Raw genomic sequence first — 26289 nt, 5'->3', positions numbered from 1 at the left:
AAAACTACAAGTGCTATTTAGTATTCTGTGCTAGTAGCATATGTTGTACTATATGGTGTCTTGCTGCCTAGCCAAAATTGAGGGGCATTCTCTTAAAGTTCTTCACTAAAAATCATTATCTACAGTTGCCAAAGAATCAGATGAGGGTTTTTTTTAAAATGATTGTATTTTACAAAAAGACATACAAAATTTGGATCCTAGGTCTATGCAAGCGTCTCATACATCTACCTCTGCTGAAGAGGAAAGAGCCCTGGACTCTGGTCTTCCCACATCTCTCAGCGTTCTGGAGTACGAGTCACCGTGGCGACATATAACACGAGTCTGCCTTTTAAAACAAAATAGTGAACAGTCTGTACACGATTGATTGGAATTCTGCCTATTGTGGCGATTCTGACAATAGAAGATTTGCTAAAAATTATTTATAATGGGTGGTGACTCCCCCCACCCAGAAATGTTAGGGCAGAGGAAGGAATTATTTTTTTAAGGCAAAAAAAGAACATTGTAGACAGCCGTCTGATTTTTTTTTTTCCCTTTTTCTTTTTCAGAGGGCACATCTGCTCGATAACACAGAGAGGCTGGAAAGGTCATCTCGGAGACTAGAGGCTGGATACCAAATAGCAGTGGAAACCGGTAAGAATTCTGAGAGTGAGCAAATTGTCTTGCTTATGCACAGCAGTCTTCACAACACATGACATTTCAGGGAAACTTCAAAGGAGTAGCAGAGACAGCAGCCCGAGATGTGGTTTACATATTGGGGAGACAATTGGGAGCTTATTTGCGCTTATCTTTTTTCAAGTTAAAAGGCATGACATCTACTGAAAACAGTTCCTGAGGTTTAAAAGTATACATCTGAAAAGAGATGGAATACTTTGTCTAAATTCTACATTTGTCTTAATATGCAGTTACATGTTGTCAGTTTACCCACCCGCAATGATTGCTAGCACACAAGCGGTCTCCGTTCTTTTGCCCCCTGCATTTATTCACATTTGTGAAAATTAACATTTTAATCGGTATAATTGATGTGAACTGGGGCAAAGAAGTAACAAGACTGAGTTCACCTTGTTTATTTGTCCCTATGTTGGAAATCATTCCTGATGATTCTGTTGTTTTGTTTCATTTTTTTAAATCACGAGCAGAGCCTATAATCAGACATGAAAATAAAAGTCAGATGAAGCAAAAAGGCTAATTAATATTTCTGATAATCTCACTAGCATTAGTTACTATTAACCCAACTTTTGGTTTGAAATAGCACTTATTAATTTCAGAAAACACATCCCCTAATTTTACCTCTAAGACTAGTCTACTTAAAACAGACAAGTTTTGGCATTAAAAAATCGTTCATGCAATGACTATTTTTGCACATAAATATTTTGCACTTAAATGAGTATTAGTAACTCCCTAGTAGCCATAAGTTTTTTATTTTCAAGCTATCTCTTTTGTTTAGTTTTGCAAGGATAGATTATACATCACCTATTTGATATGTTATGGATGGCTCTTGCCTAGTATGCAAACCACTAAAATACGTGGTTGACAATAAAAATTTATTGTCATAAAAATGTTTATTTGGAAGAGAAGGTGTAATGAAAACGATTCCAAATAATTTCTTTTGTGAATGCCAGTGTTTTATCTGCCCTGACTTATGTGATGAGTTCTAAAGAACTGATTAAGAACACAGATGGTAGTGGTGTTGTAGTAATGGTGAGAAAACTGAAGAAAAACATAAACCTCAAATTTTGTGTGGTCAACATTCTTTCTGGGGTTATTGATAGATCTCCCCCCTGTTTAGAGTAAGTCAGTTTTCATTGGTTCTTTTTGTCCTTGGGCTCACCTTCAGTAATGACTGTCCTTGTGATGAATGTGAATAAGGGGAAGAACCCCAAAGTTGAGGTCCAAGGACCAGGTGTGGGTTTGAGATCATGTTTGTGTAACTCTGAGTGATTCACTAATCTCTCAGTCTCAATTTCTTCCTCACGAAAATGGAAATCATATTGTCCATCTTGGAATATTACTAAGAAATAATGACATGTTTAAATGTTTTACACACCATGAAATGCTATACAAATATAAACGTTATTTTTGTGTGGCCATTTGATAATACACAGGCATTCATTTTTTTATCTCAGAAAAAGATTTTTATTGTGACTGAAATTTGTGTGTATTAAAAGAGTTTTTAAAACGTATTGCTTTGACCCCTTGAGGAATATGGCTTTCCTCTGTTCTGTTGAACATGGCCCTCACCAGGGACCTTCTTAGACAAGCACCCCACTGGTGAGCATCTTTCCACATGGGACAGGGCTGGGCTGCGCATATTCTTGCTGTGACAATGATGACAGGGCTTGATTTGGATGCTTGAACTGCCTTTTCTCTTTCCCTACACTATTGATATAGCTCCCTCCCAAAGTTTGAGAAAGTTATGTAAAAAGATAATAGATTCTGGAGGCTCATGCATTGTTCAAAGTTTAAAATTGAATGAGATTTTGATCATTAATCCTTTTGGTATCTGCTAAAATACAACATCCATGTCAAACTATCAATAAATGTAGAAAATATCAATTTAAGAGTATATCCTCAAACCAACCTCAGTTCCTGTGTACTTTTAGTAGAACACAATGGTAGACGATGTACTTTTATAAAATTAGACATTTATTTATCATATGAAACTTGGGAACTTCTTACAAACTATAAAACCAAGTCTATGAGGAGAAACAAAGGTGGGATTTGTAAAAGTAGAGACAGACAGACATCGTCATGCTAATTAATCTTTTCAGATGAGTTCAAAAGTGGAGAAATGAGAAGGTAGATGTAAAGCAGTTTTCCTGCCATTGCCTCTTACTAAGTTAATGTGGGGAAAAAAGTTATTGTGACATTTACTCAGTTTCTCTGGGTCTCTACCCTATATCCAGAAGGTAGACATGTTATTAAAATTATGTTTTTCTCCAATTAAAAACAAAGTAATTGTGATAGCACATGTTGCCTCTGCATTTCCAGTCCCAGCTCACCTGTATCTTCATCACATCTAGTCAGTCAGCAGTCCTGTGTTCTGATTGTGATGTCAATTTATGATTCTAATCATTTTGTTCTTATAGTACCATTATTATCGTATAGTACCATTGTTCTTATAGTTCTTTTTCAAAAGGAAAAACCTTTAACACTTACTGATTTCTTCCTCTTAACTCTGAAATGCAAGGAGGGGGAAGATGAGCAAGAGCTGGTATGATTTTTAAAACAACATGAAAGAGGGAATTGGTTTGCAAGTCTTGGTCTGAAAACTAGTTCTGGATACAACAGGATTTTTTACCCATCCACAGCAAAATGAGGCAGGTGAAGAGAGGAAGTAATGACTGTTTTCATAAAGGAAGTTTTATTAAAAAACTACTTTTTCTAACATCATGTTTTTCCTATTTCAGGGTAATAAAAGAAAGGATAGCTTTATGGTATGGTAGAAATAATAGGTAGAAGTTACATATTTATTTTTTTCTTCCCCCTGGAAAAATAACAAACCTGGCAATGCTCTTTTGATCCTTCTGATGAAATATTTTTTGAAATTTTACTTGTCTACATAATCTAGAGACTGTTGTCTGAAAAGTTGGAAAAAGAAAGAAATATCCATCATCTGTCCCTGTCATTAATTGTCTGTGTGGCTTTGAGAAATCACTTAGCCTCTCTGTATGTTGATTACTTACAAGATGAAATTCGAAACTAGATTCTATGTATGTCATAAGGTCGTTATAGAGTAAAATGGGGTCATATATACTCAAGTTCTTCCAAAGTAAAAAACTCTCTGTAAAAGTCATCATTTTTATACATTCCCATCAACAAAAGTAGGCATCTTTCACAATTATTGGCAAAAGATTTCTACAAAAATCCATATGCTTTTTTATTCATTGACTTGATGACCTCTGTATTGACAATTATAAAAGAAAGTTGGATTATTATTATATATAGAATAGACCGGAAAGCATAATGTTTTGACCATTGGTATCTTGAGCAAATGATGAAGTTCATCTTCTAAAATTTTTAGTCTTCTTAAAAAGTCATTTTGTCAAGTTAGCAATCATGATTTCTTCAAGAGCAGGTACTCTGAAGGACACAGGTCCAGATGCACCTGGTCTGAGAAAGAGCACATGATTATTTCTGAGTGCCATTGACACCTTCATATATATTGAATTTAATACCAATCTGTTTTCATTCATTGATCCCTAACCATCTGAGAAAATTGATGAGGTCACAAGTTAATTCAACAGCTCTATTTGAAGAAGGGACAAATGGAAGAGTGTAGGACATTAGACTAAAGAGCTGCTATGAGGATAATCTAATCTAAAAGTGACGAAGAGGGACAGTTGTCAAACTCACAAAACTTCCTTGAAAGTGGCCATCAAAAGCCAAACACTGGCTTGGCATTTCTTATAAATTCTTGTCCAAGAATCCATGCATAAAATAACTCTTCCTTTGTCCATCTACTTCTCATCTCCAGATATGACTCTCAGTTGTGGAAATAGCCATTTTGTTTGAGGTCAGGGACCTCAAATAAAAAAAGTATTTAAAGTTCTGGGTCACCTGCCCTTTGTACTGAAATTGTGATTATTTTCCCTCTAAAGTAAGCATCCCAGAATTACAGTAGGCACAAAACTAGTGAAAGCTGTATGATTAATAAAATAAATAGACTGGATGAGAACTTATTCAAGTGCAGAAATGTATGGTGCTCTCTCTCCTTTGAGCATATAAATAGATACCCGCCCTAGATCCTAAACAGGCCTAGTATCCCTGATTGTCTACTCCAAGACCATGACTGTTTATCTGCAGTCGGTAACCTCGTGACTTTGAAACTTGATCTGCACCATTTACTAACCTGCTCCTGCCATCCCAAGCACTTGAGTCACCACTTCTCTCAGCAGTTACCTCAGGCTACCTAGCTCTACAGTTCCATTTAGTCATGGTTTCTCCACAACAGGACACTGTCCCTCTTCCATGTTGCTCCATGCTTCACCCTGGACTAGTGATTGGACCTAGATTGAAATAATACAGTGTTTGTTGAACACTTAATAGGGGATACACACTGTTCTCAGCACTCTGCATGTATTTTCTCTTTAATCCTCACCACATCCCTATGCAGTAATTATTCTTTTCTCATTTTACAGGTGAGAAAACAAGGTAGGGAGAGATTAAGTTATTTGCCCACGCTGATAATCAAGCTAGGAAATAGTACAGCCAGAACATCCAATTCTGTGCTCTTAACCAGTGGACCACACTAAAATATGGGTGGGTCCTTTCATGTAGATTTTCCAGTGTGATCGGTTATAGTCAGTCATGTTATGGTTATGGCCAGTCATGTTCTCACATCTGTCAATTTCCTTTTCACATAATTTATTCAAAAACCAGCTATGGAACTTATTTTCCATGTGCTTAGGACACAGTAGTAAACAAGACAGCCAAGGTCCTTGTTCCAGGCAGCTTATGTATGGAGATAGGGGAGGAAGATGAAGTGTACATGTTAATAACCGAATGGGCAAAAGTCAGATGGTGGTAGAATCAAACAAGGTATTAAAAAATAACAGGTGGGCCTTCCCTGGTGGTGCAGCGTATGAGCGCTGGGCTGCGAGGCTGCCCGCAGCCTCTGCAGCGCCGGTTCGTTCCCCCACCGCCAGAGAGGGTACCACAAAAAAAAAAAAAATAAAAAAAATAAAAAATAACAGGTAACACTGGAAACAACCCAAATGCCCAAAAATAGATGACTGAATCAAGAAGATATGGCATATATATATATACACAATGGAATATTATTCAGCAATCAAAAAAGATAAACTCGTACCATTCACAGCAATGTGGATGGAACTTAGAAGGAATGACGCTCAGTGAAATAAGCCAGAAGGTAAAAGAAAAATATCGGATGGTTTCACTTACAGCAGGAATGTAGGGGAATCAAATAAGACATCAGTGTAAAAATATAACAGTACAAAACACAACAAAGCAAAAACGGACAATTATAAACCAGAGACATCCTGCAGGGAAGGAGGAGGGAGAGGGATCCGAGGGAGGGAGGGAGTAGCACAGGGGACTGAGGTGATGGTGCCCGGGTGCATTGGGGAAGGAAACTCTATGGGGACTACACCTGAGGGGGTGGGGGGAAGCAAATATTTTAAAATGAACAATAATGTAAAAAAAAGAAAAAAATAATGTTAAAGATAATAATTTTATTTCCTGGGTGGTGGGTGGTGGGTGGGGAACCGATAACAGCTACTTTAGTTTGGCCATTCAGGAAATACCTCCCTGGGAAGGGTGTTGTAAGCAAGTGATGAACAGTACAAAAATGCTCTCAGTAAGCAGATGTGGGGATAAAAGGGGGGGAGCAAGCACAAAGTCTCTGAAGTGAGGAGACTGTCCAAACAGCAGTCGGAAGATTGGAGGGCCTGCAGTGAAGTCAGCAGGGGCATAGTTCTTAGATCAGGATGGAGCGCAGGTTGTGTGGGGCTCCAGGTATGAGAAGGAGTCTGAATTTGACTCTGCGGTTGATGCCAATGGAGGACTCTCCGCAGGCAAATGCTCTAATTGTGGAGGACAAGGATTGTCAGGGTGGAGGGCAGAGGAGAAAACAAGCAGGCATGTTAGTCAATACTATAGTATAGTATAATAATAGTATCGTTTACTTATACTACAATACTATAGTATCTACAGTTTGGTCCCTTTACCAGTTGAAATTAATGGAGGAATTTGGTGAAGATGCAGGAGAAATTTTAGCCCTGTTAAAAGGAATTCAAGAGTAAGGCACTAAAAGTGTATCATTAATTCCCATAACAACTGGCATGAGATCCCAAAAGTTCTTTCCTAAAGATAATCCCCCAATCAATGGGGCTTGTAAATCCTTGTGCCTAGTAGGACCTCGTATACAATGATGAATCCATCAACTGGCGGTAACTGCATTTGTGATTATAAAGTTGGGCATAAAACTTTGTTTTGATTATATTTTATTTGGAGAGTGATAACAATGATAGCTGATTCCTGGAGTTCCTGAATGGCATAAATAAAATAGTATGCATACAGAGATTTTTCTAAATTGCTTCACAAAACTGTGGTATTTTTTTCCTCTAGTCATCCTCGCTTCAGGCAGGTTCTAAGTAATAGCATACATTATCATTTTGGTTCATTTTCTATCAGTCTAAAGAGGAAATGTGTTACTTCCCTGCTACGTAAGACGGGTTTCAGGACCAACCACATTATCATAACCTGGGAGCTTAGTAGACATGCAGGATCTTGGCTCCTGCCTCAGATCTACTGAAACGGAATCCACATTTTAACAAGATCAGCTGTGATAGTATATTATAGTTGATAGAGTATATTATATTAAATATATTATAAATATATTAAAATAATATTAAAATGTATTATATTAAAGTGGAGTTAGGTGTCCACTTTCCAGAATTAGTATTTAGTCTGTGTTAATTTGAACTGGTTAAAAGTCATTTCATTGATTCTCATATTCAAACATACATGTGTATATATATGTGCATGTAGAGATGTATATGTATGTATATGTATGCATATATAAAAATTCATGCAGGTAGCTATCTGTAATCAACACTTTCTATGAAATAATAAAAGATGGTTGAGTCCGTAATATTGGTGGCATTGCATGAGAGTGGGCCTATATAGGAGCTATAGTATTTATTTATCCTACCTTGGTTAAGAAAAGTGAGCTGGCATTGCCATGCAACTACATCAGCCAGTGGACTAGCCAGCATTCCATAGGGAACTCAACACTTCATTTTTGTCAAAACACTTCTCCCCCTTATATTTAACACTACTCGATTCTTTTTTAAAATGTCATATTTATCACAATTTCCTGAATATCTTGCTTTGTTAAGGAAATGCAAGTAGAATGTCTGAATAAGAATAATGCCAATGTTGTGATGTTTACATTTCCTTCACATAAAAAGGTTTCTAGCTTCTTTGTTGTGGGTCTAGAAGATCCTTCCATTTCTGTTTGAGGGTTTCCTTGAGAGCTCCATATTTTTGGTGAAGATTAGCTACTTTTTTAAAAAAATATAGATTTTATTTCAATTTCAATATTTACATGCATTGTGATAGTTATCCAATTTTAAGTGGCAGACAATCCCCATTTTAAAGCTATACTTCCACAGGCCTATTTTACTTGATGTGTCCAAATTATTTTTGCTTTTTATAATTCTTTCATCAAAATTTGAATTCACTTGATCTAATAGAGTTAGCCAGAGAAACATATGGAATACCTGTTTTCTTCTGGAAAACAAACAATTCACAGAATTATAGTCTTTTCATGAGAATGAGATCATTTATGTACATCATTGTTTCTTCTTCACTTTCCCTATCTCTTTTTTTTATTAAAAGAAAAGCAATTAATAGTGCTATTAGCTTACATTTTAAAAAAATCAAATGTTTCCTGTTTAGAACTTTTTAAAGAACCTGAAAAATTGCATTTAAAATATGAGGTGCCTTCTTTTTATTGTTAATTGCCAAAATCTTGGCTGGACCGGTGATGGGAATTTTTCTGAGCTGTTCCAAGGGCAGATGGGAGATGTGGCGTCTAAGAGCCTGATGCTACCACTGTATCACATTCTCTCTTTTGGTAACTTAACAGTTACCAAAAGAGATTCTTTGATTCTTACTCTAATCAATTCACTGTAGAACTCACTTAGCAATTTTAATTAGTTTTGGAAGTATGTATTGAGACAAGTTTTTGTTGTTTTAAATCAAAGTTATGTTGGTTTACAACATTGGACATGATTTAGAGGTATAGGCAAAGTTTTTTTTAATGTAATTCAAAACAAGTAATTTCCTTTATCATTTCAGGCATTTCTTCTCTCTGCCGACATTTTCTTTTTCTCCTGCATCCCCTTCCTCACATTATTATGTCTCCTTTCTCCTGTTCTCCTTCCTTCTTTTCCTCCTCATCCTCCTCTTCAAGAAATATGTGAGTGATCACTGTGCTTGGACAATGCAGAATTTGATTCAAAATACAAATCATTGAACATACTAATTTATCATTTACAGAAGATTAATGTCACGGTAAACAGTACACAACAATAGAAAGCAATACATAAAACTGTTTTAAACTTCCAATTTAGCTTGGAGCTGAGCTGCTATCTCAAGGAAATAGAAAGCTTTTTCCCTGCATTTCCTGATAAGTCATAAGAGTTCTGGGAAAATGAACCCCAAAAGTATTAGCTATATGTTCTTTGTTCTTAGATCTGTTAACAGTTATTAGAAAAATACATTTCTGATGATAATGATGATGATGATAGGAAGAATAAAATTAACAAATAAATAAGGAATTTTTGAGTGGGTATGGTATAACATTATATGATACAATATAAATATTATGTTTCATTTATTCAAGTTTTATTGAGTGCTACTGAATATTAGGTGCTTTAGGGATACAAAGCTAGAGACAAGAATCACCTGAGTGGAGAATGTTATGTGTATGAACACTGATTCAGATTGTTAACTAAAGTAATTTTGTTTGAGTACATATTTAAATTTGGCAAGACCCTCATGTCCAAATTATTACAGAAATAAGAAATTAATACTTTATATTGTTCTGCAATACATGAACAGAAAATGGGTTATACAACTGATTTGACACTAATCATCCAATCATGCATAATTTTTGGAAACTTTTTCTATAGAAATATTAAACATTTTGGCTAAAGAAGTTATCTCTAAAAGTTTCTCTATTATTTTGGGTGATGGAGTGTATAGTTATGCTTTCAGATCTTAAGCTATTTCTGCTTGTTGAGGCATGTTTTTAAATGCTGGGAAGGATCATTTGACCATGTCTTTTGCATTTTAATAAGTCTACCCAGTGGTAAAATAATAATTTTTAATGTGTAGCTATCACTTACTTTATAATTAGAACCCTATTAAAGTCTTACATCTCAAAAAGTCATGCTTCTGCCGTGAAAAGAACAGAGGAGGTTGTCATTTGGGTGAAGCTCTTAAAGAATATTTTCAAGTCGTACTTAAATTTATTTTGTGAGGTACTCTGAATTGGGTTCTGGTGAGCTCAGTAATAGTAAGAAGAGGAGATCATTTAAACCCTGTTTGGAGACCCTTCTTCTTAGGTGGTCCAAGGGAATTCATAGGCTTCAATTTAATCCATTCAAAAGTATTATACTCATTTTTAAAGGTGCCTTTCCCCATAGTGCCTATCACATTTCCAGTTGGTTTGTAAGATACACGTGAAGCCGTTCTTACTCTGTTGTGAGTTAAGAAAAAGAAAGACAGCCATAGCCCATCGCTAAAATGCCAATTTACTTTCAAATATTCCAGGGAAGGATGGTTAAGCTTATGACCTTGTTGCACTGTGCTTATATAACTTTCCTTGGGATTTTTTTAAATCAGGTTTATTTTCCCTTTGAGTCTGACTTCTAGTGCCCAGAAGTTTTCTTTTCAGCGGTGTTTATGTACTTAACAGAATTTTCTGAGGTGGGTGCTACAGAATTTTCACAGCATGGCTTCGCATTGGACTAAGACTGTGTGTGACTTATATCAAGTGGAAAACTTGACGGGCATGGGCTTTAAAAATGGCTTTTTGTGTGTGCTCTGCATTTGAAGTCTTCGTCTGTGTTTCCTGTTGGGCTTCAGTGTTTTCCAACGTTGCCGTAAGAGAACAAAGTCAACATTAAACAATAATTTTTTTTATTGAAAAATGTTTTTCCAAGTAAAGTCATTATCAAAGAGGCTGCCTGGGTGGGTCATCGTTCATTTCTGGTATCATGTTGCCCTTTTGCATCTTCAGATACAAACTCTAAGTCATAGTTAAATAAATACCTATTTATTTCAAGAGAGGAAGAAACCACTCTCAAACAAGACAAGGAAAAACAGCTTTTTGAAGGCTGTCCCTCTAGGAAATTGGGTAATCCTCCTATTATCCTCCAAATTGATCATCTCATCACAACCAGTTACCTAAGTTCCTGGTCCGAATTAAAAGTTGCTGCTTATGTCTGTATGAAATAGACCTTTAAGATGGAGCTAATCTCCCCCCAACTCCGATTTTCAGTGCTATTTGTAGTACATGGCACTTGAATAGAGCACAGTGGCTCCTTAACACTATTCAGAAAACAGTTATCAGACCCTAAGAAATTAGGATTATGCTTTATTAGACCTGGACTAGGCTAAATTAACCTCTGAACTAGCTAGGAAAATACTGTCTTCAATTAATAGTATTAGCAAAATTTGCCTTGGCGAGTAGGGTAAGAGGGAATTTCAACCCACCCAAAAGGGAAAATAGATTTTAGGTCATTTAGGGAGAAACACACCCTGGTGCTATCCTCAACACTTTGAATATAGAGTTTCCTTAATAAACTGGAATATCTTGGTAAAATATGTGCTGGGAAAATACATAGTTATAAATCTCTGTAATAAACATAATTAGTGTTTTTGAAGCAGGGTGGTGGAAGTAATTAAGTCTGTTTCATTGTGCTAGGGAAAGACTCAAAGAGATGGGCCTTGTGGACTAAATCCAGGGGAAATAGGGAAGCCAGGAGCAGAGTCAGGCTTTGGGGCAAATACAGGGCCTCAGATGCCCTAGACTGTGGCCTAGCACAGGTCTGACATCACCTTAGTTACTAAGTGTCCTTGAAAGTGCTACCATTTACTTTTAAAACATTTTTGCCAAAACTTTTTATGATTTCAGAGTAACTCCCCCTGGAATTAATTTTTATAGTCAGATGTATAATTATTTTTGCTTTATTGTAGAACATCGAAAGCTTTAAGTTACAAACACCAATATTTTTAACTTGTATTTTATGCTAAAAATTATAACATTGATATTAGGAATAACATTGTATGATCTGCTTTAAAATTTTTGATAACTTTTGGGTCTATTTCCTCATTTTATCTATCAATAAATTAACTTAAATCCTATGTGGAAATTACTTCTTCAGATTGAATAGGCACATCCTCTGAATACTTTCCCAAATGCCATCAGAATAGATATTCTTATTAGCTTTCGTGATGGAATCAGTACTATTTGTTTACCCCTTCCTCATTAGCATATCAGAGAATTATCTGTAATTTTCATTATTCTACACAGACCTGTTGATGATTAGGATCTATTATCTAAACAAATAAGCAAACAAAACAATTTCATAAGAAGGCTACACAAATTTAAAGGATGTGCCAATTTTCCTCTTTGGTGTTAACATACGACTTTTACAAAGTCATCCAAATTTTTTTCATGTAGGTGAGTTAAAGAGATTGACTGGAGTGACTTTGTTAATATAAAAAGGAGACTTTTTTTTAACACTATGACTCTAAAAGGTAAGTGTGAAGATGGACCAAATATCTTAATGCCTTACTGATATTGCCTGCCAGCTGTGAATTTTCTTACTACAATGAAGCCCTCATTTTTATAGCTGTGTGCAAGGTACAGTTTTCATTTTTCTTCCTGCTTGGGCTTCCTGCAGAATGCACACCCCATATAGTTCTTTAAATTCACACTGTTGTGCGAACAAGTCAGTCTTTCTGTTCTCTCCTTTGTTAAATGTAAACCTCATGGAGCAACAGTTCTTTGGTGCCCTCCGAGAGTTGCTGGACTCTGCTCAAATTAAACACTGTAAGATTATCAGCAGGTTACAAAGGTGGAGTGTATCTTTCTCTTCAGCTTTTTTTGTATAACATCGTCTTGATCTGGAAAATGCTAACAAATTCAGACATATTCATCATCTCACCCCCGAGCCTTGTCAATTGGGACTTCTCATCTACCCCATAAAATGTAGGGCGAACACAGGTACAATTTTTGCTGTCCTTTGAGGATTAAAAAAAAAGGGGGTTATGCATATAACATGCATAGGAATTAGTTTTTAATCCAAGCACCAAGTAGGACCACCTGTCTTTCACCTGCAGTGAAGCAAAACGGAATGTGCTTGGAGCCTTGTAACCTCACAGACCCAGGTTCAAATTTTGGTTCTACCTCTTAAAGGGGAGACATTGGGCAAGTTCCTAAGCCTTTCCAAGTCTTTGTTTCTTAATATATAAAATCCTTATTTGGAGGTTGTCATGTTCAATAAGGTAAACCACCCACACATTATAGCCATCATTAGGTGCTCAGGAAAGATTAGTTTCCATTTGTGCTAATTTGTATAGCAATACTAACTGCTATGGCAAAAAGACACCCCAAATGCCCTAGTGGGTTGATGCAGTGGAATTTATTTCTCGCTTTAGGAACCATCCAACCAAGACTTTCTAGTGAGCAGACCAGCTTCCATATGGTGACCCAGAGATCCAGGTTTCTTCCACTTTGTGGATCTCTCCTGTACTGAGACCTAGAAATTCTTTACTGTTAGCCAGCAGCCCAGGAGAGTGAGAATGGAGAAGGCACACCCATTTTTAAAGTTCTACAGGCAGCCAGATACACACTGATTCTACAGACTTCGCACTAGCAAGAGCTAGTCTAAATAACTCCTCAATATATGGGACTAAGAAACCTATTTCCAACTGGATGATCACTTCCTAATCACAAGTACAGGTGGGCACTGTCCTCCTCTGCTTTGCTGCTTATTCTTTGCCATTTGACTGCCTCATAATCAATCATTTAAAAACATGACTAGTAGCAATGTAATGGAGAGAGGAGGAAGATGGCTTACATATTACATCAGTGGCTGTAATCTTATAGAATTTGTGGCAAATGAAACTCTCATAGCTATGTCCTCTTAGTAGACACATTAAATATTCACCAACATTTGCTTTCTTTCATACCAGGTATTTGTTTCTATTCACTTCTCCAATTTATAGTCCCTAGATCTGTAACAAATTATATGTCTGCTCCATGTGTTCTCATCTAAGTGCTGACAATAGATAACAGCCAGCAAGCTTACTTACACCATTTCTAAAGAATGTGCTTAAGGAACGTTGTAAACTGTTACACCCAAGAGGACCCTAAGGAGAAATTGTGATTAAATGTAATATGACATCTGGATGGAACCCCAAAACATTAGACAAATGTCTAAGGACATTAGATAGAAACTAAGAAGATATGAATAAAGTAGGGGTATTAGTTAATATTAATGTATCCATATTGGCTCATTAACTGTGACATTAATACTAGGAGAAACTGGGTGTTAAGTATGGTAATGCTGTACAGTAACTTTTCTAAACATTTTAAAATAAAGTTTACTTTTTAAAATATATTGCAGTCCTCGTAGGCTTCATATTTATTGGATAACCATAGTGTAATATTATCATTGCTGCAGACCTGGTCTCTGCTTTTTAACTTTTATATTAGATGTCAGTAATTTGACATTTTTAGTAACTGTCAAGTCTCAGGTATATTGAAAGCATCTTGCCCAGATTTGGACACTAGTAAATATTCTAGGAATGTTTGCTTCCTCTTTCTTTTTTTCTTTTTTTTCCCTTTATTTTATTTATTTATACAAGCACTGGGTACAGTCAGAAGCATGGGAGGGTGAGAGAATTCACCAGAGCCAGAGCAGGGAACAGAACAGGCAGACCGACGAAATACACTGCTGAGGGGAGCAGCGGGCGCGACAGGCAGGAGAGGTCTGCACGCCATGTGGGACACTCGCCGGGGGCGGGGTATGGAACTGGGGCTGCAGAGGCTGCAGGCAGCTTCGCAGCCCAGCGCTCAACCACTGTGCCACCAGGGGATGCCCATGTTTGCTTCCTCTTTCTTTTCATTCCCTCCTGTAGTGCTTCAAGTAATTCTGAGAAGAACAATATGAACTTTGATTTGACTGTCAAAGGGATTAGGCTAATAACTCACTCAATTTTACAACTCCAGAAAATACTGGATATTCCTGGAAACAGGGCCCTGACCTTCCTGTGGCCCATCACTAGGTGCTATTGTGAAGATGTGTAAGAATGGGTCAACCCTTTTACTTTTTAGAATGAGAGTCAATATATTTTTCTTTTCAGTCTTAAAAAACATTTCAGCCTGTGTGATGATAATAGGACTGATTAGAGAAGAATATCGTTAAGTTGTAAGTTATCGATATTATAGATAACTATTTCCTCTTTTGAATTTCCTTAAAATGTTACTGCTAGGTTTATAATTAAAAATTAATTCTCTCTATCTAAAAGTGCCTAAAATCCGCAGCGCTTGAGCGCTGGGTTGCGAAGCTGCCCGCGGCCTCTGCGGCGCCGGTTCGATCCCCGGCTGCTCCCCGGCCATCGGAGGAGGGTCCCACATGGCGCGCAGACCTCTCCTGCCGCCCGCTGCTCCCCTCAGCAGTGTACTTCGGTCCTTCTGCCTGCTCTGCTCCCCGCTCTGGCTCTGGTGAATTCTCTCACCCTCCCGCGCTTCTGACTGTACCCAGTGCTTGTATAAACAAACAAATAAATAAATTAATTAAATTTAAAAAAAATAAATAAAAGTGCCTAAAATCGAAATAAGCCAGAAAGAAAAAGAGAAATACCAGATGGTCTCACTCATAGCAGGAATTTAGAAAACCTAAATAAGGGGCCAGGAAAAAGACTAATTATAATAAAGTAAAAATCAAGATCAAGCAACTATAAACCAGAGACACACTGGGGTTGGGGGAGAGGGAGTAGTATCAAAACAAGGTGGGGGGGTGGAAATTGTATGGGGACTATAACTAAGGTGAAAATTCATACATTGTGCAAAATGAAAAATGATGTAAAAATATATAAAATTTAAAAAATAATAAAAAAATAAGTGCCTAAATCCACTCTGTAAGAATTATTTTTATCATAATTTCTCAAATACATACTAGAGAGAGGAAAGGTGGGCAAGGGATTCATAGGTTAATACCATGTAGAAACAGGACAGTTGTAAAAACATAATTTCCAATTATTTTTGTTTCTCCTTATTTAACTGCCCAAATTGTGTAATTTACATCAAAGGTTAATGTCTCTGAAAATTGTATAGTAATTTCAGATTTTTCAAGCCTTGTATGATTTTTTTTAACTCACTTGCCCTATTTCTCTGGATTTTTCTGGCATCATAATGATGATTTCCTGATTTCTCCACATTTGTACCCAGCAATATTTATATGTGGAAGGGAGTGGAAGTTTGAATCCAGATTTGTTGACCCTTGAGATTTTATATTGACCTTAGTAGGTATTAACTTTTTAGATCAATAAGAGCTGTTATTGATCTCAAAGAAAAGTCAATATCTGCTTGTTAATTTGCAGCCTGAAAATGTTATACATTTTGTTCTTCATTATGACCCTACTTATTTCAACCTTTTTTAGAAAAGATCTCTTTACTGTTTCTACCAAGAGATCATGATGTCAAAACATTTTACTTTTGGTGTTTAAGGAGATAATCATTGGACGTGGTAGTCATTCGTAAGTGGCTCAGTTTAGTTTCTTGTGAAATTATGACTGACTGAGATGCTGTTCAGGAAAGTGAAATATATTTAATTGTATTTTATTTAATGTAGTTTTCAACATTTGAGAAACAATTTAAATAATCTACAGTTCAGGGCAGAAACATTCCGGCATGTACATATGAGACATGAAAAGATGTTTCATTTGGAAATGAGTGATCTGAAAAGGGATTGATAGTTTTTTCCTTTTCCATGTATAAATGAAAAAGATCATGTAGACAAAATGTTTAGCATGGGCTTTTTATGTGGATAAACATGAGAAGCTTTTAGGTAAGGACTTCTTGTGTGGGCTTGAATTGTAGAGGGCTATGCTTCTAAAGTTTTATTAAGTGTTTAAGTTTTAAGTATTGGTAGAGAAGTGGCTTTTCAAATCAGCGTTGTTTTGTGTATTAACATGGAAATGTCAAGTTTTGCATAACTTGAGTTGTCTGAGAATTGCCTATTGCTGAAATTCAAATGTCAGAACAATACTCTTGCACATATATGACTCTGATATTTCAAATCTAAAAACCTCATAAATGATTCAGTATTACTTTGGCCTTGTTATGATACAACTTTAAAAAGAGGCAGAGCAATTTAATTCTGGTTTAGGTGTAGTTGTCTCATTCAGTCCAGCCATAAAGCACTAATCTCTCAGTCCATTAATAGTCATTAATCTTTTTCAAAAATATGTAATCATTTTGGTGAAGAATTTGAGCTTTCATGAGGATTCTTTCATTATTTTGTGCCATTGCAAAACAGAAGTGATTTCATTTATAAGCAACAAGAATGGCTGATATCTTACCCTAATTTGTTAGGGATATTAGTTGCTTGTCTTGGAGTCCTCAATATTTTTTTTTAAGACTCTTATTTCAAGAGATGAACGCTTTCTAGGACATAAATGATAAACAGAGGCCAAATCACCTATAGAAATTGACCTTCTATTATTACTTTTTTCTTTCAAGGTTTGCATGGTATCTATACATTTAAAATTTTGAACTTTAGAATTGATATGAACCTTCAAGATGAGAAATCTGACTGTAATTTTACAGAAAACTAAATCTTGATATCTAGTATCTATTCATTGCTACTTGGTTTTATTTTTTTATTGAGAAACCTCAAATATTGTTAACTATTACTAGTATATTCAGAGTTTAGATATACCCTTATTAGCCTTCTATTTTTATATTAAGTATTTCCTTTCTTATGGAAAAAATGCTCTCCCCGGGGGAACCCTATCACTTGAAGAGGCTTATTTTCATACATGTTCCTAAGAGCCTGCTTTACTTTCTTTTCTAGGATACAAAGTTATGGCAATTATAATATGCCAACATTTCAATATGATAAAATTGATATGTTCGTGGACTTACTATTCCAGAAGTGACAAATGCCATTAGGGTCATAGCTTGGAGTGTGTACCTTGGCGTGTTTCATTTTTCCTCTGCTAAGAGATTAGTGGAAAATAAGCTCTGTAAATTAAATTTTATTGCAAAATTATCTTCCGATGTTCAGCAGTGAAGATAATATTGAGTGATAAGGCTGGAGTGGATTTTGTGTAAAGCAATTACAGCATGAAGACTACAATCTGAATGAAAAATATTGCACAAGATTTCCCATAATCTGTAGAAAACTTTACTCTAGGATATGTTTAAAATTATCTCATTTCATACAGGAGATTAAATACTTAAGGTATATTTCAGTTTGAAGGCAGCATCACTGAATGGTTTCAATGATCATTTATATAGGGGAAAAGGTACAAAGTTCTATATACTTTTTCATGCTTGGAAAATTGTTAATATTTCAAAAAGTCTTTCCACTATTGGTGTTTTCTACAAAGCTTACTTTAGCCACCTCTCTCTTTAGATAACTGCAGATGAAAAGTAAGATCAAAGTGTCTATTGCATGTTTTCCCATTACCTTGGCATGTGTAAAGAGGCACCTACATTCAGGTCTCTAAATACTGCTACAGCTGAAGAAGTTATCTGGTCCTTTTTTTATTTCGTTTACTCCTTAATTCTTGACTTTGGCCTTTACATTAGCAATTACAAACTGATAAGAACAAGGACATTGTTCTTGAATTATGTGGAAAATCTTTGGTTTGAAAGGGCCTCCTACAAGTAAACTTGAAGAGAGAACATGTTTGTGTGCAAGTATGTGTGTGTGCATGTGCTAGTGTGCACGCACACACACACACACACACACATAAACTCCAGTTTATTTGTGTTCCCTGACCTTATGATCTTTCCCACCAGTTAATCAGGATGATTAGTGAGTGTCTGATATGAGCTAGTTAGCCTCACAAAGTAGCAGGATGGTGGAGCCAGATATTGGCCAAATCTGTATTGGGCCTCCATCTCAAGGAGCTGATCATCCAATAGTGTACAGCAGAAAGGGATTCTTTTAATAATTAGAAGACTCTGTTTCCTAGTGTGCAGAGGATGCTGTCATTCTTTAATTTTGAAATATCGTATTATTTGATAAGCAGTTAGTAACTTAAAGGACACAAATAATCTTTCAGAAGTTTTCACTGCCTACACAGAGCTTGGGAAAGATGGCTTGCAGAATCAGTGTACATAAATACTTATCATAGACTCTCCACAGCCATAGCCGTTACTTCAGGCAATTCATCCAGCTAAATTGACTCTAATGGCATCATGAATGAAGACTATGGAGGTTTATCAAGATGAAAATAGCCCATTAAGAGCTGATCTGAACCAGTTTAGAGAAGCAGACAGCCTGAGACCTGGCCAGTGAGGCTTCAGCTAGGAAAAGTTCACTCGATGCCGGGCATATACCAGCTCCACAGGCCCCAACTTTATTAGTGTGGAGATAAGCTGATTAGGTCTTGTCAATCAAAGGTGCCCATATCTCAATTGAGAGACACACTCTCTCTCTCAATTTTTCTTTAAGCATTGAAGCAGCAACAAAGAGAGAGATGTGTGGTCTGCATCCCCACGGTTGTCGCCATGCAGGGTGCAAGGGTCCTGTGATGATGCGGTGACTGTATTAAAGAGTACATCAATTTGTTTTAAAGTGTTTTGATTTTTTATGGTGGCATTAAGAGAGAGAACATTGTGGTTGCAGCTTTACTAGAAAGCAAAGAGTTCTAGAAGAAGAAAAAAATGTGTTTCTTTGAAGCCTACCAGGGCTTTGAATCTTGCTGTGCCAATGGGCGCTTAAGTGCTCCCGTAACTGGCAACCTCAGATCCACCATCAGCTTAGGAACTACCTTCCTTTCCAAATTATTCATTTACAGGAATGCGAGGAAAATGTTTAAATTGACCTAAGCAATATTCACATCGCTAGACCCCAAGTTTGTACTTTTTTTTTTTAATGATTGAAGATTTTGGAAGAACACGTAACATTTATTGGTTATCCTGATGTACCCTGATCAGGTTGTAAAGAGTGGGGATCCTCCTAAATGTCCTCCCTCCCCCTGGTACAGATTAGCAACCTTGCGCTGTTTGGTTGTTTCATGCGCAGTAATGAATGTCTTGCCTTATATATCTGGAAGATAAACCTGACTAATAAATATAGGCTGTTAAAATGTAATTCTGTAGGGTTTCAGCTTGAAACCTCATCATCTAGTCAGTATTGAGAAAAAGGTAGAGCGATGGTGTAGGGGGAAAACCTGGCCTTTTGTTCTTCACTTCTGAAGTTTGCTCACTGCAGGCCCCCTTCCCACTTCAAATGCAACAACAGAAAGGAGCCTTCCTCTTCTTCCCTCACCCTACATGCACCCCCCAGTGCTGCTAGCCTGCACAGCCACGTTCCACAGTGGATTATCTCTTTATCAGCTATTCTTTCCTTCACTCCATCCATTTCCCACTAGCCAATCAGACAGCCCTCTTAGGAAAGACTGGTTCTCATTTCAATAAAATGTGAATTTTGTACACACAGATTCACACAGCCATTCTAGGTATTGCTTGTCACAGAACAGAAAGGCATATGTGCTCCCCAGACTTGGCTACCATTATGGGGTGTCCTCAAGAAAACCAATTTTAGGAGCTGAAAATGGGACTAGTAATAGTGTCTGAAAGGAAAAGGTTTTATATAGGGCTGACTAGCCTGAGCAGAAACACTGATAAGTAGGGGTATGTGCCAGGCATGTGTATGTGTGAATGTGTACGTGGGGACCTAGAAAGATGTCCAGCTTTGAGGACCTGTGAGATAGTAAAAGCTCCTGGTGACCTGTAATTCTCTCCTGACCCAGCTGGAAAGATCGCAGTGATGCCTCTGGGTCCAAAGAGTGTGTGATCTTGAAGTGTCTTCTGAATGTTGAAGATTAATGCTTAGAAGTATTAAGTAGGTTTGCTTTAACATACATATTTTCTGGACAGGGTTCTTTTAGGATTAATTATTACTGAATTAATCTTATTAATAATAAGGTATTTAGAAAAACCCACTGACTTTTTATGAGAAAAATTTCACATGAAACTTTCCAGAAAGACCTTTAAAAAATAAAATTGATGTATTTACACTTGTATCTCTATTCTGTACAAGAAACTCAGCTAAGCTTCTTCTCATTGTCAAGGTCCTTAACTTAATGTAACTTTTTCAGAGAAAACACCCTGAATACTTCCTTTAAAGCACCTTTCCCCTCACATCTTTTCAGGGGCCCCTCCCTCAAAGCATGACCACATATAATCCATTACTCACTTTTTGCTTGTCTTCTCGCAAAGAATGTAAGCTTCCTGAGGGAGAATGTAAGTTTCTCTCAAAGAATGTAAGCTTCCTGTTAAATGATTGAAAGAAACAGACAGCTTTATTCATATAGCACAAAGAAAAGCACTAATTTCAGAAAGTTTCTCACTAACTTTGAGTATTACAATAATTATAGCCACTTCTGAGGAGGTATTTTGGGACTTTGTGACATTTTAGATTTGTGTTTATCTGCTTCCCATTGTGTTGAAATTCTACATATACGCAAGTAGTTCTCATAAAAATACCATTGTTTTAAAGAATATTATGTTTTACTCAGCAACGCCATAATTAAGAAAAGTATACTCTCCTAAGCTAGTCCACCAGGCAGCTGGTGTGTACTTGTTAATAAACATTTGGGGTAAAGATTTTAAGCCAATAATCATGAGTCTAGGTTCTCTTTTTAATTTATTACCTACTTTCATTGTAGGGCTAGTCTCGTCTCCAGTATTTACCAATTATAATTTCATAAGCTTGCTTTGGTGATTGTAAGATTAATAGTGAAAATTACAGTGCAGTCTGATAAAGTTGCTTTATCATGAGTTGAGAAAGTATGTTTTGATGAAATCTTGAAACTGAATATGGAAAGAAATGGTTGGACAAAGGGCATTTGCCAGGAATGGGTTTGTCACCATGTAAATTTAGGCTTTCTACTCGTTTGTATCGCATAACCAATTTCTCTTCTGCTGTTTGTAAAGGAACAATAAATACTCGAAATTATTCAACATTAAGCTGTAAGCATCTTCATCTTCAGTTCATATCAAATGACTTCATAAAAATATTGCTTTTTATTTGAAGCTTACCTCAAAACCAAATAACATACTTTCACATGATTCTATGCTCATTTTTAAATAACTGAATAATCCAAGTTGAGTAATATAAGGAATTGCTAGACAAAATAGACCATGCTTAGAATCAATATTTGAAAAATCATACCCTCCACAATTTTTTAAAGAGAGAATTTAGGGACACCCTAAATATGGAAGAATATTACAAACTAAAGACTACTGTCCCTTACTTACCTCTCAAAAATATTTTCCATTAATAAAGAATACTTTGAGTTACTTTTATTAGCATTCCACTCACCCCCCATTAAAAAATCTGTTATCACTTTATATTAACATATGGAATTTATCAATGTGACTAGACTCTCTTCGTCCCTGAGACATTACCGTTTGCTATATCTATTAAATAGTACCTCTATTTCTGAGAATGGAAAGAATATTTTGACTCATTTGATAAACTTTTCCTCAAAAAACATTTTTAAATAACAACTTTTCCTTAAATAATGTCAAATGCTTATTTCTCTGCTTCTCAAATGACCTTTAAAGTCGATGTCATACAGAATAGTGCAGAGTTACAGCTGGCTTGTAAGGGGTAAACAGGCAGAATTTAGGAGATTGAAAGTATCATCATTAAGCTACCCCAATTCAAAAACAGTGATGTTCTGTTATTTTAAAAACAATGTATGTTGTTTCATACTCTTCCTGAGTCATTATTATTTGCTCGAGCGTTAGAGGACCAAGATCTTCTGTCTTTCTATTTACCTGAAATGCTGCTTGACAAATGTTTATTTCTGAAGATAAGTATAAAATCTGAGTATATTTAGAATAATGGAGTAAATATTACCTCAGTTTCATTTTCTTTCAGGATGTTTTATTTTCCTAAGTAACAAATACCAGATAACTTCCAGAAATGGAAGGGTTTAGAAAGCAGTTATGTGTGTGTGTGTGTGTGCATGTACATGTGTCTATATAAAATAGATTTTCTTTTATAATATCTGAGTGTCTCTTGATTCTGATAGTTTTATCATGCCAATCACATGTTGTAGGGAGCTCTTTTGTACCATTAGTAATAACTAAAACACAATCATCTTGTTAAGGAAGAGAAAGAGCGAGAAGAGGGAAAAGGTGGAATTTGAAAAGGGATGGAATCGGTTCCTATTCCTTCCCTGAGGCTGAACTGTTTATCACTCTATCCTCATTCGATAAAAGTGAATTTTATAATAAAATTTTCCCTAATCGGGCACTGTCAGTGGAGGTGTCTTATCGCTGAGAGGAAAATGACACCGATCCTATCGGAAAAGAGAAGCGATGTCACCATGTTCCCAATCACAGCTCTTCAGCCCCCATATCTACCTTCTCCACAAACACCAAGCAGTGCTTTTTTCATAAGAACATCAAAACCCAGCAAAGTCATTAAAATTGCACCCGCGTAGAGTTGCAGGGACCAGCCGCACTAGCGCAAAATGGGATGTGGGAAAACAGACTCTCTAAATGTGCTAATTCCATTGTCACGTGTTTACGGCTTAATTTTAATCAGTTAAAAAAGCCACACATTGCAATAAATTGGCATTATCTTCTGTGACACCAGAAGACACAGTTGGTTCAAGGATTTAGAGGGTCACTGGCAACAGTATATAGTATTACAGACAAAGTATTTTTACGCTTGAACTGCGGTAGCTAAGGTACAATCCCCAGTTAAGACTGCAAACAAAGACTAGAACCCACATTGCACTAAGTTCAACGTGCAGACCACCTTCATCCTTGATGGACTTTTCTGTGCAAGACAAAGAATTTTGAGAATTTTTTAAACAGTAATTTATTCATCATATAAAAAAATTTTAAAGTAGCCCTTTCAGTGCTGCAGCCTTATTGCAGACTTGGCAATAGACCAAATGGTCTTTCCAGAGGTCCTCTCAGTAGACAGCTTTCCCAGTCCTGACATTTCATTGACTGTGTTTACATTGACCATTCGACTTGCGAGCCTAAACAAAGATACATTAACACGCTTGAGGAAATGCAAACAGAAAATAGTGTCATTGACAATTGTTGAAGGCCAACAATGAAAAACTGTCTCTAATGATCTTAATTTATTAACGTCAAATTAGCACCAATATATTTTTACACAGTTAAGTTCAGAAATTACTGAAGTATAAACTATTGGCAAATTTAATTTTTATTTGTTCCATGGGATTAGTCTGAGGATATATGTGTAGCTCTATTTTAAACAGAATAATATCTTGGACATGGACTATTCTGCACAGGAGTATCTGTGGGTAATTTTTAGATAACAGGACTCATCATAAAATATCACTTTATTTCTCAAAATTTTAATATTTTAACTGTATAAATTGTCAGTGTCTTTATAATGTGGTTGTTAATCATTAGAAACCCTAAAGTGTTTTAGAGGTCTAAGGTGATTAAAATATCGACTAAATTGTTGAGACTTGTCAAACCTCTTTGATTCATGAAATAACAGTGAATAGAAAAATTCCACTTCCACCCTGAAACTAATATTTTTTTTTCAATTGACAAACCTGACCTTGAGGGAGGAAAAAAATAAATAAATGCAAACACAACTTTTATGAAAAGAGCTCTCAGAATTAAGTCATTTCTCAGTGATTGAAAAAATAAACATTTGAGTGGCTTTTGTTTTAATTTTGTTCCACACTTTGTTGCTTTCTTTATACCGAAAGCAATAGAAAGAAAAGATGAAGTAATAGTGAACCAAACAGAAATAACGTTTCAGTGCATTGTGCTTGTCTTCACTGTGAGTTTAGTTTTCTATAGTCAATGTCATATTGATGAGACATCTGCTGTGTGATTGAAGTACTTTTTTAAAATCTCATATTGGAAAGTTAAAACGGGTAAGTTGTAGTGCCACAAAAACAGTGTTTCTGATTGCACTCCTTTTGCCTCAGAAGCTGAGATATTGCATTTCTTGCATGTTTCATCAACTTGAGTAAATGTATAGGGTCCACTATTTGTTTTTTAATAATAGGAAAGAGAAATAGTACACATTTTGTACACTCTTCATTTTTCTGTTGGGATTAGCAGCCAGCTCTGCATGAAAAAAAGTTAGAGGTATATAGAGACTTCCCTATATAATGCTCTGATTTTTTAAAGGAAATGTTCACAAAAAATGGCAGGAGAATTCACTCATGGGGTACTGGCTTCTGTTGCACACCCACAAAAATTTGTTCCGACTTCACCAGTAGCAATGGGTCTTTGTCCTCTTTCTTTTAGATGAGCTGGTTCAAATTTTGACACACACATACACACACACTCTCTCTCTCTCTCTCTCTCTCTCTCTCTCTCTCTCTCACTCTTTTCACACAGTAATGTTAAAAAGTTTACGGGAGATGATTGTAATATGCTGCCTTAAAGGGAAATAGCTCCTTCTCTGATTGGAGACCATAGTATGTGTTGGTTGAAGGAGATTTATGGAAGGTATACATTATAAAGTTCATACATGAGGTAACAGAACAGGTTTTACTTAGCCTTCCCATCACCTGTTCATAAAACTATGGGGTCTCTATTTAATTAGCCTAATGCAATTGTTAAATTGAAGTAATATTTCTGACTTACAACTTGTAATGGCAAGAATTTGGTGTCTTTGGGGGGAAAGATTTTTTTTTTAAAGGGATTCCAAATCATAGTGCTATGTGTTAACATGACAGGAAAGAAATATTGAAATATTAATTTAACCACAGAAGGCCATGCTTTTTTAGACCTTTGGTCATGGAGGAAATAGAAAAATTTCAAACTTATTTAGAGGCTACTTTGAGCCAGTTAAAAACTTTATTTTTCATGTTTCATGAAAAAGATGTTTCATTTGTTTTATGTATATTTACTCTCAATTTATTTTAAATCATTTCACAAATAGCAGTGAAAATCATAATGCAATAGAATCTGGATTCTTTCAAATGTACCTCTCACATTTTTATATTTTAAACTCCTGTTTCTAACTTATACAACTGGCTGTGGTTTGAATAGTTACAGTTGTATTATACTTTTCTACACATAGGCTGCGCCATTGAGCCACTAGTCACAGAAATATTTCTTTTGCTGCTTATAGTGTGTGCAAACAGAAATGTAGAGTAAATGGCAATGAGGACTGGCTATTAGCTTTTTAAATGTTTGTCATTATAGTTAATTCAGGAAAAAAAGATTGTTTAGATATATCTAATGCTTTTAGATCTTTTACAGTATTTCCCAATAATTTTAAATTTAATGCTATTTAAAACTGTTATTCTTTCAAGTTTTATTTATTTTTCCCCACAAATATTAGTAAATGTATAAGAAAAATGTAGATTTAGAAGAAATAGGATTTTTATCTTCAACATGTGAAGTCATTTTAGTTTTTTTTCTACTTGACTAAGATTATTTAAATTTTACTATAATTTAAAAGATAAACATTATTTAGAATGTGTTTGAATTGCCAAATATAATTAACATAAACATGTGCTTGGAAATTTTACATG

The 26289-nt window shown here is 35.9% G+C and overlaps 1 protein-coding gene across 2 annotated transcripts in view; it reads left to right on the top strand.

Annotated features, from left to right (window-relative positions):
- VTI1A (vesicle transport through interaction with t-SNAREs 1A) overlaps window positions 1–26289 on the top strand; it is a gene marked incomplete at both ends in the record, with an annotated part of 321439 nt that overhangs the window by 79905 nt on the left and 215245 nt on the right. For both annotated transcript variants that reach the window (XM_084245633.1, XM_084245632.1), the window contains one exon: window positions 546–630. In XM_084245633.1, coding sequence (XP_084101759.1) covers window positions 546–630 — 85 coding nt within the window. The remainder of the gene's footprint in view (window positions 1–545; window positions 631–26289) is intronic.

The sequence above is a fragment of the Talpa europaea genome (genome assembly GCF_964194135.1).
Source record: "Talpa europaea genome assembly, chromosome: 10".
Taxonomy (NCBI): Eukaryota; Metazoa; Chordata; class Mammalia; order Eulipotyphla; family Talpidae; genus Talpa; species Talpa europaea.
Note: the sequence above shows the minus strand (reverse complement) of the source record. Positions and strands in the feature narration are given on the sequence as shown.